Below are 18,572 nucleotides of genomic sequence, written 5' to 3'. Positions count from 1 at the left end.
GGATTCTAGAACCGCTGCAAATTCACGTTTGAATATACATCTGCGTGTTTCTGAAAGCCAGATGACCAGAGGGATAAGACAGATGCAATCATCTGTCTGAAGCTTTTTCCCGGTTGACCGCCAGAGAACGGTCTTCAAGTAGCCCTTCGCAGTTCCAACAAATCCTCTTTGCCGGTCCAACTACGCAACGGGGGGGAAAGGAGGCCTGGAGGACGCCATCCCTTTCCGCCTCCCACGCGCAAGTGCCTGCCGCTATGACCACCTTCACAGCGTTGTGGGTTGGAGGTGATCTGAGCATGAGATGCCATGAGAACCTTGAACTTCAGAATTTTTCTTTCTGGGTAGGACAAGCAACGAGCAAATATTAAACTTTGGGTTCACCAGCAGTACTGTGCCATCCACGAAGGCCTTGTGGGTCGAAGAAATCTATGGATCGAAGAGGAGGATTCGTCACAAGATGATGTCGACATAAGAGATGTGTCACATTCCTTGAAAATAGTTACAGGCAGACAGCCGGTTTTCTATGTGCTGGGTAGCTAAATGTGTATATAGTGCAAGCACTCTGCATCTCGCTAGTTGTCGCCTTGCAGCAGTGAAGGGCTCTCTAAGCAGTTAGCAGAGAGTAGTCACGTCGGTGGGAGTAAGACTCGAGCAGTGTCTGGACTCATAGCTCGACTCGAACATCGGGAGCCAAAATGAGGCCCGTTCCAGTTGACATTCGAAGTCGCGGGCCGGTTTGGAACGCCTGGTTAAACCCTTAAGTAATCTAGGTACGACTGTGTCACATCATGCCCGAGCATGGGTCCGTTCTGAAGAAAAAGCTCCGTGACCGATGTTTCTGGTTGAGTTATCGCTGTCAAGGTGGCAAACCCCAGTGTCAACCGATCGTTGCAGAAGATCGACACCAGTTGTGCCCACAGGGCGAATATGTAAGAGTCATCAAATCCGGCAGTCTTTCGCAATCAGAGTCTGCTCAAAAAGTAAAGAGAAGACAAAAGGGCCCCGAGCAGCTGGCTTCTCCCTGGATACGTACGTATATCATCGACGGGATGCCATGGACCGACCATACTTGCGTTTGCCCTCCGTCCGGCCGGCGCAGGGTGCTGCCAACCTCTCCCGTGCTCGGACGGTGGTGTAGGAATCCTCGTGAGGAGTCGTGCGTTTGTGACAAGAGCTGACCTGCATCTGAAGCTCCGACGTGCAGCCCTGTCGGCGACAGGGAAACATTAGCCGGGCCAAGCAAGGGCCCAGACAGGTCGCGAGCTTCACCCATACCATCTGACAAGACAAGGGAAGCACGTTAACTTCTTCCATTTTTGGCGAACGACAGAGCGGACCTGAGCCCAAACTTAAAGCCACGAGATACTTTAACGTTCACCGTCCCATCGCCCTCTCACCGTATCGAGGCGGCTGCTGCCATAGACCGACGACTCTTGATGGACAATCAGGGAGATTCCAATTCATCTATGGAGTACGGAGTGCTCTGTGCATTGCATCCGCTAAATAGGCGAATGCCCGCTGTTAACTACTCGAATAGTTACTCCTAACTTTTCCAAGCCTTTTTTTTTTTTTTTTTGGCATTTAGTTACAGACTCCGACGTTCGTCAACCATCCCGGCCATTACTTTCGTCAAAACTTAACCATCATCACTCAAAAAGACGCTTTCACTCATCCCATGTATCCAAGTTCTTAAGCACGCATCCTTCCTTGGACTTATCGCCCTTGTCGGTAAGGGATCCAATAACGAACACCTTTTCTCCCTGCTTTTCCATGTAGCTCTTGATATTGCCTGCCTCTTCCGCAGATACCACCATGACCATTCCGATACCGTTGTTGAGGGCTCTGCCCATTTCAGCTGAACTCACATTGCCCGTCTTCTTGAGCCACTTGAAAACACTGGGTAGCGGCCATGTGGTAACATCAATCTCGGCGCAGAGGTGGTCTGGAAGCGCACGAGGAACATTTTCGACCAAGCCACCACCGGTGATGTGCGCGAGGCCTTTGATAGCACCGGAGGCGAAAGAGCCAAGGGCCGAAAGAAGAGGTTTAACATAAATTCTGGTAGGTGTTAGAAGGGCGGCACCCAAAGATGCTGCAGACGTTTCGAATGGCGCTGGATCCAGGTAGGATAGACCTGACAGGTCCACGATCTTGCGGATCAAGGAGTACCCGTTTGAATGTGGGCCGCTACTGGATAATCCCAGCAGCACATCACCGGCTTTCATCTTCTCTGTAATAGGCAAAATGGCATTTTTGCTTGTATCAATGGCTCCGAGAGCAGCTCCCGCTGCGTCATAGGCGGCATCGACGAAGAGTCCGGGCATTTCAGCTGTCTCTCCACCGACTAGAGCGCACCCTGCTTCAACACAGCCATCTGCAACGCCGGAAACGAATGATGCCGCGGTTTCAACGTCAAGCTTCCCACAGCTATAGCAATCTAAAAATAGTAGCGGCTCAGCGCCTTGCACGACCAAGTCGTTAACATTCATTGCGACCAGGTCAATGCCAACGGTATTGTGGGTTTGCATCTCATGTGCGACTTTGAGCTTTGTGCCCACGCCATCTATGGCGGCGATCAACGTAGGAGAAGCACTGTGGAACCCGGAATTGCAGTCTGCGAGTGAAAACGCACCACCGAATCCGCCAATGACAGCATCGGAACCCGGCCGTTTAGTCCGCGCGACGTTGGCTTTGATTCGATTCACCAGCTCGTTTCCAGCGTCTATGGAGACACCGGCTGAGGCGTAAGTTAGCCCCTCCTTCTGGGAAGAGGAATCTCTAAACGCGCGGTGAGCAATATCTTTGCGATAATACATGCCCTGGAAATGAATGGTTGACATGCCGGAATATGCCTTCTTGACTGCATCTTCTAGGGTTCTTGACGTTGCTGTTGCAGCGATAACTCGGCCGCCAGAGGATTTCAAGTGGTTATCAACCATGGTTGTGCCAGCATGGAAAACCAGTGTATCTGATGCCGGAGTATCAAGGGTGATATCTCGGCCTTTTGCATATGACCCGGGGTAACCTTCAGCTACTGCGATGACAGTAGCCGCGAATTTGGGTTCGACCTTGATGGTGACACCATCAAGCCAGTGCTCTGTACAAGCGACCATTACTTCGGCAAGATCTGTGTCATTGCTGAGAAGGGGGAGTAATGTCTGGGTTTCGGGGTCTCCGCCACGGACGTTGTATTCAAGGACCTTTGGTCCATTTTTCGTCATCATCAGTCCGGTAAAGAGAATACCAACGAATGGGAAACCTGATGCGAACTCAGCTGCTCGTCCCGAAAAAGGCGTATGACGGCTGGAACATACCTTCTTTTCTCATTCCATCAATACTAGGCTTCACGATCGTCCTGTCGATTTCTGCGATGACTTCTTTCGAAGCGATGCGAGTAGGAGCATAACATCCCATTCCTCCCGTATTTGGTCCTTGGTCACCGTCAAAGATTCTCTTGTGATCCTGGGCGGGGGGGAGAGATCGAATGGTATAACCGTCCGAAAAGGTTAGTACGCTCAGCTCATCTCCCTCTAAAAATTCTTCAATGACAACCTCATCTCCTGCTTCGCCGAACTGTCGATCGAGCATAATCTCTTTCAAGGCCTGCAGGGCTTCTTCCTTGTTTTGGGGCATAATAACTCCTTTCCCGGCTGCAAGCCCACTAGCCTTGATGACAACATCATGGTCTATGGAATCTAGATATTCACATGCAGATTTATAATCGTTGAAATTCTGATACCGAGCGGTTGGGATATTGTGACGCTGCATAAAATCCTTAGAAAAAGTTTTGGAGCCCTCCATTCGGGCTGCGGCTTTTGATGGGCCAAAGCATCTTATGCCAACTAAAACACCACGAGTCAGTTCTGTGTTCATGGGGAAAGTAACCCTCGACGACTCGGGTTCCAGTTCGCATAAGCCCTACCTGCCTGGAAATACCCCTGGATCCCATCAACCAGGGGAGCCTCCGGCCCGGGAACGACGAGATTGACATTCTCTCTCTGAGCGAAGGAGACCAAGCCCGGATAGTCGTCGGACTTGATCGCAACATTTGATATTTTGGAAGACGCCTTTGCTGCGGTGCCTCCGTTTCCGGGAGCACAGTAAACGGCGTCAACCAGTGAAGACTGGCTAAGTCTCCATGCTAAGGCGTGTTCTCGACCACCGCTGCCGACGACGAGAACACGAAGTCTTTCCTGGAGCATATTGGGTCTGCTCCTCCAGAAGATACTACGGCTCATTATCAGAAATGACTCATTCACCGACAAACGCGTGATATCCCACGCAAAAATGATAGCAATTGGAATAAGTGAATCATAGAACGGCAAGCGTAAGACATTGACAGCTCCTTTGGAGAGAAGACTTGGAACCGCATTGCGGGAAGATATTCGTCGTGGTCTCCTTACAATTAGGGACCAGTTTAAATCATACAACAGCCCTAAAGAAATCCTGAAAGATTCAAGGAAAGGCGCAAAAGGGCAAGGGCAAGGCAGCATACCCGTGAAATCCAAAAGGTATGGAAAACAAGATCACGGCTAATTGTATGAATTTGAACGTGTGGCATGACTCGATGAGGGGTGCGGGGCCATTTCGAGCATCTCTCGAGCTTGGGATGATCGACGAGGTGTGGGAAAAAAAAAAAAAAAAAAAAAAGAAAAGAAGTAGAATGAAAAGGCAGACTCACATTACACTTCCACAGTGACTGGTTTGAGGAATCAAATAGAACGCCGCACGTTCAGCTGCTTTACATGCGACTGTCCTTGCTCAAGGTGGGATGAGTGCGCGCGGCACTGAATTATCTTTTTTTTTTTTTTTTTTCTCTTTTGACTTTTTTTCGTCATTGTGATCCGACCGTATCGGTACGGTATGGAGACAATTGCTTTCCGTTGTTATATGGGTATTTGGCGTATTTGTTTGTACGATAGTGTCATTTATTGATATCAAGTGGTTATCAGTGCAGTACCACCACGCGGTGCAGACACACATTGGTCTACCGTCTGACCCTGCTTTTCAGATCCGAAACCACTGTCTACTTGCATAAAAGAACAGACCCACTCTTAACTCAACCTCTTCCTACTTCGTCCGGGAATTGAAACTGCGCCAGCCCGCTCAAAGTCTCGCGATGGCAACAAATGTGGATGACATAAGCAAGACCTGCCGATAGTGCCAGTCCAGAATCGGCTAGCGGGCCCCTTCCGCCGTCTTGGCGCCCAATATCGCCGCGTCTGTTTTTTGCGCCCGTTCAGGAAAAAAAGTCTCGTCGGAGCCGCCAGAACAACTTTCACAACAATTGCAATCGCGGCTTTTGCTGGTCCATATCTTCTCCTTTTCCCCGGACTCCCTCTCGTCCTGTCTGTTCTTTCTTGCGGTTCTTGTCTTCTTTTCCTTCCTTTTCTTTTCATTTTCCGTGCGTGGTTTTTGGCGTCCCTTTGGTTCCTTATCCTAGCTTGAAGCTCAAGCTCCTTTTCGATTTCTCCATTGCACCCCGTTCGTTTTCGTTGAAATGTTTAGAAAATCCCTTCAAGCCGTTGCAAGGCCGTCCCGCTCATACGTTTGCCTTTTTTGTTTCTCTCGCACCTTTGAACGTTCATTTATCGCGTCGAGCGCTCGCCGTGAGCCCGCAGCCGATGTTCATCCACGCTCTGACCGGAAGGACGGCTTTATTCTTGATACTGCGCCTGTGAGCCATGAAGCGACGAAGTCCGATAAAACTAAGTCCTCCATAAGTCGTCTGCGCCGGGGTGATAAGACACATGTGAGTTCTGCTTTTGTCCCATCTTACTCTGAAGCTCGATCCATGTGCTACGTTGGAGGCTTGATTTAGGACTACGTCGTCTTTGACCAGAGCCACGAAACTAATGTGTACAATTTTTCGCTAGACCTTTAAACCAAAAAATGGTAATCCGACCGGTAGAAGCCTTGAAGAACCATCGCACGATGAAACAAGTTCCGGCGTAACAACAGCCCTCAAGAAGAGAAAGAAGAGAAAAAAGGTGGAAAAATCGTCGGCTATATACCCTCCAGTGCGTTCTGTGCTTTCGGGAAGGGCCAGCCGGTATTTAACCGGACAAGAAAAAGAGGAAGAATATAGGCAGTCAAAGGATCATGAACGTGTTCCAGCGGATGACCTGTTGCGTTGCCATTCTGGGATTTTAGAGCCTTCAGAAGAGAGTATAAAAGGTAAGGAACCCGTATTCAACAGAGATCCTGTCAAAATTTGTGTGCCTAACAGCATCTAGCTCTGAATGTCGAATCTACGGCTGTGCCCACTCTTGCGTATAATTTAGATCGGGTGCTCTTCAAGTAAGTCTAAAAATCTGGTTAGCATTGTTGGGATCTTGGAGGCTTGCTAATACCTTGTAGCCCAGGTGTTTATCATCTAAGAGACCCAAGGTCTCGTGTGTATAATTTTGACCCTTACCTGAGCACTATCATGCCGGTATCCGAATTCGATTTTGAGGCGCTGGGTTCTTACATCACAAGTTCACGGGACGTTTTTCTTCGCGAAATGGCACAAAAGCATGGCAAAAAATATATTGGGTCGTCCTCCAGTATGACGGGAGTGCTTTCGCACTTCCATTTTCTTCTTTCTGCTTGGCGACCCCTTAAACTGGACACTCTATCTCAGCAATTCTCCGACACAATTCGCAGTTTCACCCGCCTGACAAGAGCTCCGGCTGCCGTGTTCTTGCGGTATAAGGGGGATGGGATTTATGCTATCGACGCCGATAAGGAATTTGATTCTGCCAATATTCTGATGAATCTAGGTAGATCGATGGAAAAGCTGCTTACGATGCCTACGGACGAGTATGAACGTTATCGGCGGACGAACGGTGAGAGGACCCCTCTGGGCGAGGCGGAGCCAGAAACATACCATTATTCAACTTGTGGTGATTTCTTGATGAGAGCACAGCTGGATGCTTATGATCCGCGCCTCCCAGGAACCGGCATGTTTGATCTGAAAACTCGCGCCGTGGTCTCCATTCGTATGGATGCCAAAAACCCGGATAAAGGGATTGGCTATGAGATCAAGGATCGGTTCGGGGATTATGAGTCTTTCGAACGAGAATATTTTGATATGGCTCGCTCAGCCTTCTTGAAGTACTCGCTCCAGGTCCGAGTGGGTCGAATGGATGGGATTTTTGTTGCGTTCCATAATACCCAGCGCATCTTTGGGTTCCAGTATCTGGCCTTGCCAGAAATGGACAGGGCCCTTCACGGCCAAGAAGACGTAGCTTTGGGAGATGCCGAATTCGTGCACAGCATAACGCTCTGGAACAAGGTTCTGAATGCGGCTACTGCCCAATTCCCGGAACAATCACTACGGTTCCATTTCGAGACTAGGGACGGCGTGGTCCCGTTTATGTACATTTTTGCCGAACCCGTGACGGAGGAGGAGATTGACGAGATACAAACTCGCAACCAGGAGGAGATCGAGAAAATCCAACACAAGCTTCTCTATCCTGAGCTATACGACAAGTCCGAGGGGGCCAGCGACTCGGTCGACGAAGAAGCTAAGCCAGCAGAGGAAGTCAAAGAGGCCGATGGTTCTGAAACCACCAGTCAAGTCTCTGACAAGCCTGTGATGGGAATGATTCTGCGCATCTGCAACAACGTGAACGGGCGAATTGTTCCGCGACCTGAGCGGTTCGTGGCGCAGCACAAGTGGACGGTCGACTACAATTTCGATATTATGTCTGAGACTCGCGGGAAAGCGCTTCTCGCGGCGTGTAAACGGCGTCGAGAAAAGTGCCTCTCAGACGCTGCTAATTCGCAAGACGGAGGCTATGGCCACCGCCTGTGGGAAATCAGCAGCAAGGGCCGCAAGTGGCGTAAAGCCCAAGATGCGCTAGATAAGAAGCATGGTATTGTCACTCTGAACGATTGATAGAAGTTCACTAAGTGGAGTTAACGGCGCAGTGGTATGGTTGAGTTGTTTGCTAGCATGAGAGAATAATGTGTCGGTCTTGGGTTCATGGTTTCCCGGCTGCTTCTATATTGGTAGTTTCTCTGAGAGGACTTTTTTTCTTTTCGACGCCACAAAAAAAAAGGGGGGTGGAATGAGGCATCTGTATAATAATAAGGCTTATTAGACGGCAAATACATATAATCGCGACTGCATAGTGACACCTGTTCAAACGATATCTGGCTTCTATCCCAAGTTGAGCGCGACCCAATTTTTTTTTTTCACTTTGCGGGGATTGATGAAAAATGAATTTTTTAAGTACTATTTTCATTGAAGACGAATAGCTTTTCTTTTTCTTTTTTAGTTAAGAAGACGTCTCTAGAATTTAGTCTTCTGACTAAGACAGCACCAATGGTCAAGTGGTATGACGCTTGCCTTCCAAGCAAGCTGCCCGCGTTCGATTCGCGGTTGGTGCAAGATCATTCGGGTTATCTTCTTAGCAACACGCTGAGAATCCCTCTCTCATCTATTTTCTTTTTTTTCTTTTCCTTTTTTTTTCCCTTCCTTTCGTCTCACCTGAAGATCCTAGTCTCTGGTTTTTGCCACCCGCAAGGACGCGACTATCTTTTGCCCTTCAGCTTGGTTTTGGCGCAACGAAAAGGACGGGCTAACCACGGGGAAAGAGGCCCATCGAGGTGATCTTTGCGTAGCAACTACGAGGATAATACGGAACATTAATATGCCTGCATGTGGGATGAAAACCCGGTCGATCTCCAGATCTCAGTTGGCCACGACAGAGTCTTCTAAAGCTGGGATGAGAAGGTGTTTACTCAAAATATGTACTCCGTACTCCATATGGACTATGCGTGTACCAGGAGAGAAGCTTAGTGGCTGGGTTCAATATTTTCCCTTATTTTTTTTTTTTTTTTTTGTTTTGAAAAGATGATCGCCGTTCGCTCGGCAAAAAAAACCTTTTTTCTGTATATTTTCTTTTTTTTTCCCTTTTTTTTTTTTTTCCCTCTCTCTCTTTCTTTTTTCTCCTCTTCCGTCTCTTGGACGATCGGCGGGTTGATATCACGCCTCCACGGACACGTGTCCGACGTCAGATCCTGAAGCAAGAGACAGTTGTACGTTGCGTTCCAGTAACGGCGAAGCAGCCGAAGAGAGAACTGGATGATCAAGATTTGGGTTCGATATGAGATGGTGAGAAGGGGCTTGAAACGCAGACGCAGAGCTAGCTGGCTGGGCTCGATCACGTCCGAGCGATGATGACTTCGGACGAACGAGACGCGTCCAAGGAACAGACATATCCATGCTCCGTACGGAGTACACTCCCTGTGGAATGCTAATGGATGGACTTTTCTTGGAGATGTTGCTTGACAGGAGAGTGCCACGTTCGGCAGACGAGACTGCAAGCCTCAAGGAACAGAAACTCTAATCTGCCAGCCACAATCTGATGTTGTGCATTAGTTAGACAAAGGCGGTTCTCCCCGCGGAGCGATTTGCATACTACGGAGCATTATTCTTTGAAAAGCGCGCAATTTCGCTGACCAGGGCTCATCCCGGGAGGCAACTAATCAAAGGGAAAGCTGTCGTTAAATCTCGCCTGGCTTGAGAACCATTTTTTGGGGCCTGGCTGCAGAATGCACATGCTTTCCGGCGCAGGGCTTGATTGGCGCAATTCCGGGGAGAATTTGTCATTCGATTGACTTTTCTTTAGGGATCGCTCACTGGAGCGGGTGTGGGTGGAAATCATGCCCCGTAAATAATGATATGTAGTGCGCTCCCACCGCGAGGGTTCGCTCTGATGGCCCCGGTGGGGGTGCAATCGGAGTTTGAGATCTCAGCCAGCCACACTCCGGCCCACTCGCCCTCAAGCGAAAAGGAAAGTCTTGATCTCGTCGAGGGATGCCCGGTGCAGCCGAAGGGCCTAACTAAAGGAGTGGGCTGTGGCGGAGGAGAGGGGCCCCTGTTCGACCAGAATTTTGGGTTTCAACTGCGAGAGCATTCTTTTTTTTCTTTCTCTCTTCCTTTCTTTTCTTTTTTTTCCCCCCCTTCTTCCTGGTCCTGTTTTCCTTTTCTTGTCGATTCCCTTGTTCCTTGGTGGTGTTGAGCATGGAGCGGGTGAAGGGTGAAACATGCCTGGCAGTCAATGTCGCCTGCTTCAGTATTGTATCTGTAAAACCAGCGCTGGAGCTCGCTCGGGGGTGGCTTATTCGGTGAGAATCAGCTAGCGTAGCGGTGACATCACGGCGCTCCACCGACGTACCGGTACTGTCAGGGAGCGTACCGTTCAACCCAGAACACGTATTGGACGGGATGAAAAGCATGAACCTGAAACAGCGCTCTGCCGGGTGCGTTTTTTTGCAGCTTTGCTTCAGTCCACGAAACAGCGCATTGTCGATTTTGTTTGTTTCTTTTTCCTTTTTCCCCTTTTCTTTTTTCATTTTTTTTTTTTTTCTCTGCACTTTTGGTTAGGGACTGCAAGCATTTTCTTGCTACCATTTTGCACGCAAGGTCGACAATCAAGAGCAGCCTCGGATCTGGGTCGGACGGCGCCGTTCTCCATTTTCCTGCTTGCTGTTGCATCACACTGCCAAGGCACGTCATCGGATGATCCGTATTGTTACCATACGATGTTGGAGCTCTGAGACATGCGGCCTGGGCAGTCCTCAACTGCACAGCGCTTCTTTTCACTCTGTTTCCTCCACGCCCCTCAGATGGATTCTAGGCGAGAATTCTCCTTCTGTCGAGCTGGGCTGCTGTAAGCGTGTACGTGTGTTTGCGTGTTTCCTTTTTCTTTTTTTTTTTTTGCTGTTGAATTGGTATTGTCGTTTTTCCTTTTTTATTTTCGCTTCAAGGGGAGAGTGCCAGGAAACACATACATGCATACATAGACACAGTCTGGGATAGAATGACGTTTTAACAGCGGAGGCATGGCGTGCTGATCCGTTGCTGGCCAACCACCTGGGTTGAACGGGAAATCCTGGAGCGCTCACTCGTTCCTCTTTCCATGACGCCGTGATGCGCCCGTTTGGTTGTCAATAGAATCACAGTTCGGCACTTTTGCTTTCCTTCTTCCGCCTGTATGACTGCTTCTTGTCGCCAGTCTCGATCCCTGGCATTCCACACTAGCTCTGCTGGCGTGAACTTTCCAAAAACATGGCGGATGATGCTAAGAAGGTCAAACGGAGAAAGAGTTTTAGCTTGCTGTTTGGCTCAACAGGGCTCTTGGGCTCTGACGGCTTTTCCGCCACATCACGGCCAAAGTCGCACGGGCATACTCGATCCACTCCGGATAATTCCCCCCGCCGATGTAATGCTCCTGCTCCCGATCATAATAATGACGGTGATGATGTGTTGGGTGGCAATATAACCAGGCGCCGAAGGGGGAGCCGCCCGACAAGCAGTGGTTCATTCTTTGGGATTATCGGCGTCAAACGCCGTTCTCGAAGCTTTGGTGACAACCTCAACATGAAGAAAACCGGGCCTAGATATGTTAGTCGCGGCAGAGTGTCATCCACTCCTCTGGGGTCCAACGACTGCCCCGTAACTGAGGCAGAAACTCACCTATGGCATCTTCCCCCCGAATCTACCATACGCGCCAGATCTAAATCCCTCCAGAAATCGAAGCGGAATTCTGTGTTTGGCTCCTTTCGCTCGTTGGGCACATCTCTGGATGACGACCAGGTCTCCACCAAAGCACGTTCAAAAGAATCTTCCGGCGAAGAGGACGACTTCGCGGTCTTCTTCGACAGGCTACCCCTTGGCACCACCGTCCTCCACCACGGCGAGGTGCAGACATCGGCGCCAATGTGGAGGAAGAAGAGCCAGTATCTTGTCCTAACGGACACCCATCTCGTACGCTTTAAGAACCGGTCGAAAGCAGCCGAAGCATTCCCTTCCATACCCACCCAATGGGGTCGAAACACGGGCTCCACGTTGACATCGAACCGTCTTTCCGTGGTTTCCCTTGCTTCACTGCAGGATAGTCCACTGCCTGGTGGCGGCGGTGGCGGAGACAGTGGGAGTGGCATCGCGTTGAACAGAATACTTGCTGTGCACAAGCTGGACGATGGGCGGCCTTTCTTCTCTGTTGAGGTTTGCTACATGGAGGACAAATTGTCCAAAGCATCGTCGTTACAGATTCAGCTTACCGATCCTCTCGATGCAGAACTTTGGCGGTCTGGTATTCGAGATGCGGCGACAGAGGCGAGACTGGCGGATCCTGTACCATTCGAAAGGGATACCGTCGAATATATCTCCCGTACACTCGATCAAGAACGTGATTACGACCCGTATTCGATGTCAATGCATCGTGCTGTGCGAAGGCTCCCTGTCAAACAAGGCGGACGTTCCTCGATCGATGACAATATAAAACTTGCTTCCACGCCGTGCTACCTGGTAATAGGAGTCCATAAAATTCATATTCTTCCCTTACCTAAGACGGCCAACCGCGCTTCGATGGTGTCCTTGAGCGAACTCGACATGGGCGAGTCTTATGGTATCCTGTCACTGGCAGCGCTATATATGCAGCGCGGCGACGACGGACTCCAATTGATTTTTCGGTGAGCATTTAATCATCTCTACACGCGAATCTTATTGTCCCAAGGGTCGCAAAAAGACTTACCTTTTTCCTTTTTTTCAAGCCTACCGTTCAAGTCACCAGTACATATACATTTATCTTCGGCCTTTTCGGCGGATATCGCGCTTCACATTCGACAACGGGCTGAGTATTTACGCCCTCAATGGCTTCAACAACCATATACGTTTAACGTTCCCCACTGGCTAGAGGATCAGTTTCCCCCTCCTCCCACCAAGCCCGAAGAAGACGACGGTCACTTCGACCGTACTCTCACGGCATACTGCGCTGCATACGATGTCCACGCCTCTAACATTAGATATTCGATCGATTACTCGTGCGAAGATGCGCCATGCTTTCAGCTAATCCCGCCTGCTGGTTCCAGAGATGGAAAAGGGTATGGCGTTCTTGAACTGTTAGCTGTCATGAAAGCCTTGCGATATAATGAATCTTTCAGAACCATATCTTTCGGAGGTGTTAATTTAGATGTGCTGCAGAACCTGTACGATCCATATGGTTTCGATTACGATGCGATGCGGACACGCTCGAACGTTCCCCTTGAGATTCCCGGGCAGGAGCAAATGTCTGTCTTGACACAGGAGATTCGGGCTTTGGCTTTGAAGAGCAAGGAGCTGAAACGCCTGAATTTCGCATTTTGTCTTACTCGAATTCCAACGACGGGAAAGGGCGAAGTTGACCCCGGATGCGGTATTCCCGAGGCCATATTTCCGCTATGCCGCCGAAGACTTACCAAGGTGGACTGGGTCGTGTTAAATGGCATAAAGCTTGGGGATTCGGATCTGGACTACTTGATCGACGCTGCATCTCAAACAGCATCTAAGCTTCGTGCGCTCGAAATTAGTCACTGTGGAATTTCCATCCATGACCTCGATTTGATATTGTCGACCATGACTGCCCAAGAGGCCACCCTCGAAGCGATCAATATCTCTGGAGTTCAAGGCCGATTGAGTGCTGAATTGTTTCAGCAACAGATTGGCTACTTTGCGCATATCCGCAAGATCAACCTGTCGCACATCTCGCGCAATACCGGCCCTGAACCGCTTATTGCTCCGGAAACCCTGCTCAACTGGGAGTTGGAGGAACTGTCATTGAGTCACACCGTCGTAAATGAAAAGACCGTGGATTCGATCGCGGCATATCTCGCCAGCGAAAAATCAAGCAAGCTACGTGAATTGAGACTTGACCAGTGTGGACTTACCGGAGGAGACGTGGCCACGTTTCTGTACTTTATGATTGACGACAAGGGACGGCCACGAAATATCCATCTTCATGTCAGCGAGAACAGACTACACATCGATTATTCCTTGCTCTTCGAATCAATTGTTCAGAATAAGACTCCAACTCATCTTACGATGAGGATGATGGATTTCCAAAAGGAGGATCATTTTAAACAGCTTATTGAAGCATTGAGGAAAAATAAGTCTTTGAAATACCTGGATATATCGAAAGCTTCGCTTCCTTACGATGCTGGGCCTGAGACGTGCACGGCGTTACAGATGATGTTTGAGGAGAACACGACGGTAGAAGAGTTGGATATCAGCGGGGAATATGCACATCTGGATGTTGCGAGATTTGGGATCGGACTAAATCTTGCATTGACTGGATTGAAGAAGAACAAGACTCTGAAAGTTTTGAGGATTGAGCATCAGAAATTAGGACTGCAAGGAGCTAGTACGCTTGCCTCTGTCTTGGAGGAGAATGACTCTCTTCTTGAAGTGTACTGCGAGAATAACGAAATTAATCTCCAATCTTTTACCGTCTTGATAAACGGGCTGCAGCGAAACAAAACCTTGCTTCACCTTCCATGTATGGATCGGGATCGAGAGCAGATGTTGGAGAAAGTACGGCGTGAGATACAATCGGTTAACAAAGAGTCGAAACGAAGCAATTCAAATGGATCCACAGGAGGGTCTTTTCGCCGGACGATCCAGGCCGCCGTAAACGGCGCCAGTGTGGGCGGTACGAAGTTGACCAAGCCGAGTAAACCTCGCCAGACCAGTTCGTCTTTGATCTCACCTTCTTCCAGCACCGGGACAACTTCAGATTTTACGAATCCCCAAGTTCAGGCAATCCTGAAGTCGTTGAGCGAAAAGTGGGATCTCGAAGTCGAGCGACTTCAGCGCTATCTCTACCGCAATTACAGCCTTAGACATGGAATCAGGCAGGTCGATGAAAATGGAGACGTTATTGATACCTGGGATGCGTTGAGTGATGGCCGTCCGAAAACAGCCACAAGTCTAGCCACGTTTCTAGACCAGTTTGCCTTGGAAACCAACCAGGAACGACTGTTACTAGACAGCGATGCTGAATCCCAGCAACACCCAGAGGCAGAAGTTGGAAGGATGACGCCCCTAAGGCGACCGACATTGCACAAGAAACTCTCCGGTATCTTATCAGCTCCATCCCCCGAGCCCAGAAAGCAAAACATCTCCTCGTACGGTCTCCCGTCTTCCACGCAGCTTGGCGGAACAAATGGGAGTTCAACCCCGGTTCCGGCTCATCCTCGCCCAATGACGACACGCACTCAAACCAGCACAAGCTTTCTCAGCGGAGTTTCCAGCAACGCCAGCATAAACACGAGCGATGCTTCGGCATTGGGGATTCACAGAACCAGTAACACTTCGAAAGTAACGAGTGCCTCCTCGTCGCTGAGGAGCATACTGACCGCTCGCACGCAAGGGGAAAAGTTTCTTTCGCAGAAGAAGAAGGACAACCGGGTATCAGTGACCTTTGCGCACGCCCCAAGGCTAGAATTGGATTTGCCGAGTTTGGATTTGTCTTAAGATTTTTTTTTTTTTTTTTTTTTTTTTGAGCGATATATTTTTGACTTCATTCTACGTTGTTTTTTCGCTTCTTCTTCCATTATTATGGGTCAAGATACATCGGAGTTCCAGGGGGGCATGTATTGGTAATTCACATTGGCTAATTTGGGTTGGAAATATATGTGGATGCATTCGTGTTTGGGGAGGGAAAAAAACATGGACGGACGGCTTCGTTGATTATCTGGGTGCATACTTGGGCTCAGTGGCTTTGTGTTTTTCTGTTCAGCCATCTATTTTGAGCGTTCTTCTGCACATATTTAGCTACTGCAGTTATCATTGCCCCTTTTTTTTTTTTTTTTTTGCTTTTTGGCAGGCTTGATGTTGAGAGATTTTGACGGCAATCAACTGTACCTGATAAGATTCGGACAGAGGCTAATAATAGTATATAAGCAGGATACTAATATGAATACATAGTATGGTTCTGGAAGATGCAGGTCATCTATTAAATCATAATACAAGGTATATGTATAAATGTCTATGAAAGACTCCTATTCCAATACGTCGTGCACCCATCGGGCACATCATAACGGCGTAGTTCTCATATCCCACAAAAAGCGCCCATGGATAAGCATTTCCCCACTTTTTTTTTACACACCCACAACCATCGATCCTCTCACAGCACACCCTTCGTACTCACCACCTCCCCGCCGCCACCGACTTCACCGGCCCCTCTCCTCGTCGTTGCTCCCCTAATTGCCACCGCAACCGCCTTAATTGCACTCTCCGCCCGATGATGATCATTGCTCCCATACATGCAGCCAACATGCAGCGTCACGCCAGCGGTCTGTGCAAAGCTCTCCAGCGCATGGGGGATCATCTCTGTACTCAGGGCACCGATCTTCTCACGCTGTAGACCAAGGTTTATGACGCTGTAGGGTCGCGAGGAGATGTCGATGACGGCCCAGGAGAGGGCCTCGTCGAGGGGTGCATCGCCGCGTGCGAAGCGGACGAGAGAGACGCGCGGGCCCAGGGCGCGGGTGAAAGCGGTGCCTAGGGCGAGGAAGGTGTCTTCGGTGGTGTGGTGGTCGTCAACTGGGGGGGAATGGGGGAGTTAGAGCATGAATGGATATGTATATGGGAAGGAATGAGGGTGCACATACTGATCAAGTCGCCTTTGCATCTGACGGCTAAACTCCAACCGGCGTGTTTGGCGAGGGCGTGGAGGAGGTGGTCTAGGAAGCCGATACCAGTGTTGATGGTGATTTGCTGGGTGGATGTGAACTGGGTGGAGTGTGCAGATCCAGCTAAAGGCAATATCTGCGTCGCTTCTTCGGGAGAGTTCTGTGGGAAGTGCTCGCATGGCTCGAAGGGGAGGAGGACGCCGCCGTCGAGGGAGAGGGAGACCTGGACCTTGGTCTCGTTGGTGAGGCGGGTGAGGGAGGTGGTGCGGCGCGGGAGGGCTGCCATCGTGGATATTATTGAATTCTGCCGGTGCTTCAGACTGCTTATGCAATGAGCTGAGATGCAAGTTGTCTCTCTCTCGATCCTGTTAGGCGTTCAATTGCATCGCAAGCTCGACAGCGCGCCGCTCTTCGCCCTTTCATCAAAACCGCCCGCAAGAGAAAGACAGCCGGATCAGCGTATTTCCGAGTACCGTCGGAGCAACGATGATCCGGTTGCTGGGGCAAAAAAAGGTTCGAAGTTCGCTGCTCAAGGTTTGCTTTTGCTTCTGTCGCGCGACGATTCTGATCCGCGTCTTCTCTCTCGCCGGCTGAAAGCTCCCTGGCGTTTCTGCCAACAAACAGGCACTTACAGACACAGCACGGACTTCGCTGCAGGCCAATTGACATGCACCCACCACCACAACCATCCCCTGTCGCCTCGCATCCCTGTCCCCGCATTCAATGAGACCCTCCAACGTCATTTTCTTTGCAGATCCCAAACTCCCACCGCCGACCCAACCGCATGGCCCCGTGATCCTCAAAAGAGAACGAAGATAGAGAGAGAAAAGCGATCAGATCGGGTATAGCATTCCAGACCGCGAACCGGCGATATTTGGGAGCACCTAAATTGTTAAACTAAACCCCAGCCAGAATGCCTCCTCCGTCAAAGCTCAGAGCAGACGTTGAGCCTCCGGACCAAGTCACAGATGAAGGCATCAAAGGGTTCTTGACCGGTGCAGTGCGGGTACGCTTTCATGTCCGCCCACGCTCTTTTTCTAATGTTTCTCATTTCAAAGAGATCATGTATCCCACAGAATGCGCCTTTTCTTTAACAAAAAATAAAATAAAGAAAAATGGGAAGCATGGGAAGCCGGGGTAACAAATAGAAAGAAGAAAATCGGTTCGCTAATCTGCAATATCTCTTTTCGTCTTAGTTTGGCTCCCTCTCTATCATCGCCCATTTAATCCTCATCCTTCCCCATCCGATGCATTTCGCTGACCACACCCCCGCGCCTCCATCGCCTTCGTCCGCCTCGTCTTCTCCATTCCGTGGACGACGGCCCATCAACCTCGCCTCCGTCTACCGCCCGCTCATGTCCATCTCCGAGTCAATTGCCCCGATATCAAGGGTTTACCGCGGCCTGACGCCACAGTTCAAAGTCTTCCTACAGATCTCGGCGATGACGTTTGGCGGGTGTATCTGGGCGGAGAAGAGGGTGCAGGAGTACTTGGACGTTATGAGGAAAGTCAAGCGCGCGAAGAGGAGGGTGGAAACGGAGGATGATTGAATTGAGTAGGAGTGTTTCACTCTTTCTCACTCATTCCGAGAAGGGCCTTTTTACCCTCCTAGATGGAGATGGATTGGTCAATTCGAGGGGCACATTTTGCATTTTGGGGGTTTCAGACCATTGCTAGGATAGGATTACTTGGGACGGGATTTCTAACGGCTATTCACCTCTCTTTTTGTTTATTGTTATTCCTTTGGAATACGTGTACATATAACTACTTACCCCTCCGCACTGTCTAGGCGTTCGGGTTGTCGGGATCGGGAAAATGCTGTCATTCGCAGCTTGACAAGATTGCTGTGCTCCCCCTTTTCGGCTTTTTGTTTTATTTTTGGTGTGTTTGTCTTTGGGAAATGCTGTATGTTACAGCTACCAAGAATGCCTTGATGGTTCCAAAAGTTCAAGATAATTCACCGGAAGTTCATTGAGGAGGGGGCTACTCTCTGTGGTCGTCTGCATGGCAAGGAGGTTAACCCTCCAGCGAAAATCCGCATCCGCGATGATGAGATTAACCACGTTTGATCGTTTTTCATATCTGAATTGCCAGTCAATAAAGGTCTGGTACCCTCCACCAGG

General features: G+C 49.7%; 5 protein-coding genes and 1 non-coding gene across 6 annotated transcripts; 4 read left to right on the top strand and 2 right to left on the bottom strand.

The window, feature by feature from the left end:
* Window positions 1-1,431: 1,431 nt before the first annotated feature.
* On the bottom strand, window positions 1,432-4,764 carry CIMG_02796 (phosphoribosylamine-glycine ligase). Its single transcript, XM_001249024.2, has 4 exons — window positions 4,682-4,764; window positions 3,923-4,227; window positions 3,315-3,842; window positions 1,432-3,259 (listed from the first exon to the last, which is right to left on the bottom strand). Exons 2-4 carry the CDS (start codon window positions 4,200-4,202, stop codon window positions 1,665-1,667), a joined length of 2,403 nt encoding a protein of 800 aa, XP_001249025.1. The 5' UTR covers window positions 4,203-4,227; window positions 4,682-4,764; the 3' UTR covers window positions 1,432-1,664.
* A 509-nt stretch (window positions 4,765-5,273) lies between these two features.
* On the top strand, window positions 5,274-8,139 carry CIMG_02797 (mitochondrial mRNA processing protein). The gene is made up of 4 exons (XM_001249025.2): window positions 5,274-5,752; window positions 5,877-6,177; window positions 6,237-6,300; window positions 6,361-8,139. The coding sequence occupies exons 1-4, from the start codon at window positions 5,501-5,503 to the stop codon at window positions 7,883-7,885; spliced, it is 2,142 nt and encodes a 713-aa protein (XP_001249026.1). The 5' UTR covers window positions 5,274-5,500; the 3' UTR covers window positions 7,886-8,139.
* Window positions 8,140-8,308: 169 nt separating this feature from the next.
* CIMG_15004 lies at window positions 8,309-8,379 on the top strand. The gene has a single exon. It is a non-coding gene; the product is annotated as a tRNA-Gly (tRNA).
* A 2,686-nt stretch (window positions 8,380-11,065) lies between these two features.
* Window positions 11,066-15,289, top strand: CIMG_02798 (leucine rich repeat protein; the record flags this gene model as incomplete). Its single annotated transcript, XM_001249026.1, has 2 exons — window positions 11,066-12,471; window positions 12,553-15,289. The coding sequence occupies 2 exons, from the start codon at window positions 11,066-11,068 to the stop codon at window positions 15,287-15,289; spliced, it is 4,143 nt and encodes a 1,380-aa protein (XP_001249027.1).
* A 504-nt stretch (window positions 15,290-15,793) lies between these two features.
* CIMG_02799 (imidazoleglycerol-phosphate dehydratase) lies at window positions 15,794-16,848 on the bottom strand. Its single transcript, XM_001249027.2, has 2 exons — window positions 16,429-16,848; window positions 15,794-16,360 (listed from the first exon to the last, which is right to left on the bottom strand). Exons 1-2 carry the CDS (start codon window positions 16,733-16,735, stop codon window positions 15,942-15,944), a joined length of 726 nt encoding a protein of 241 aa, XP_001249028.1. The 5' UTR covers window positions 16,736-16,848; the 3' UTR covers window positions 15,794-15,941.
* A 158-nt stretch (window positions 16,849-17,006) lies between these two features.
* Window positions 17,007-18,567, top strand: CIMG_02800 (uncharacterized protein). The gene is made up of 2 exons (XM_001249028.2): window positions 17,007-17,455; window positions 17,646-18,567. The coding sequence occupies exons 1-2, from the start codon at window positions 17,363-17,365 to the stop codon at window positions 17,997-17,999; spliced, it is 447 nt and encodes a 148-aa protein (XP_001249029.1). The 5' UTR covers window positions 17,007-17,362; the 3' UTR covers window positions 18,000-18,567.
* Window positions 18,568-18,572: the final 5 nt, after the last annotated feature.

Source organism: Coccidioides immitis, assembly GCF_000149335.2.
Source record: "Coccidioides immitis RS genomic scaffold supercont3.1, whole genome shotgun sequence".
NCBI lineage: Eukaryota > Fungi > Ascomycota > Eurotiomycetes > Onygenales > Onygenaceae > Coccidioides > Coccidioides immitis.
The sequence above is the reverse complement of the archived record's forward strand: the minus strand, read 5'-3'. Positions and strand labels throughout refer to the sequence as shown.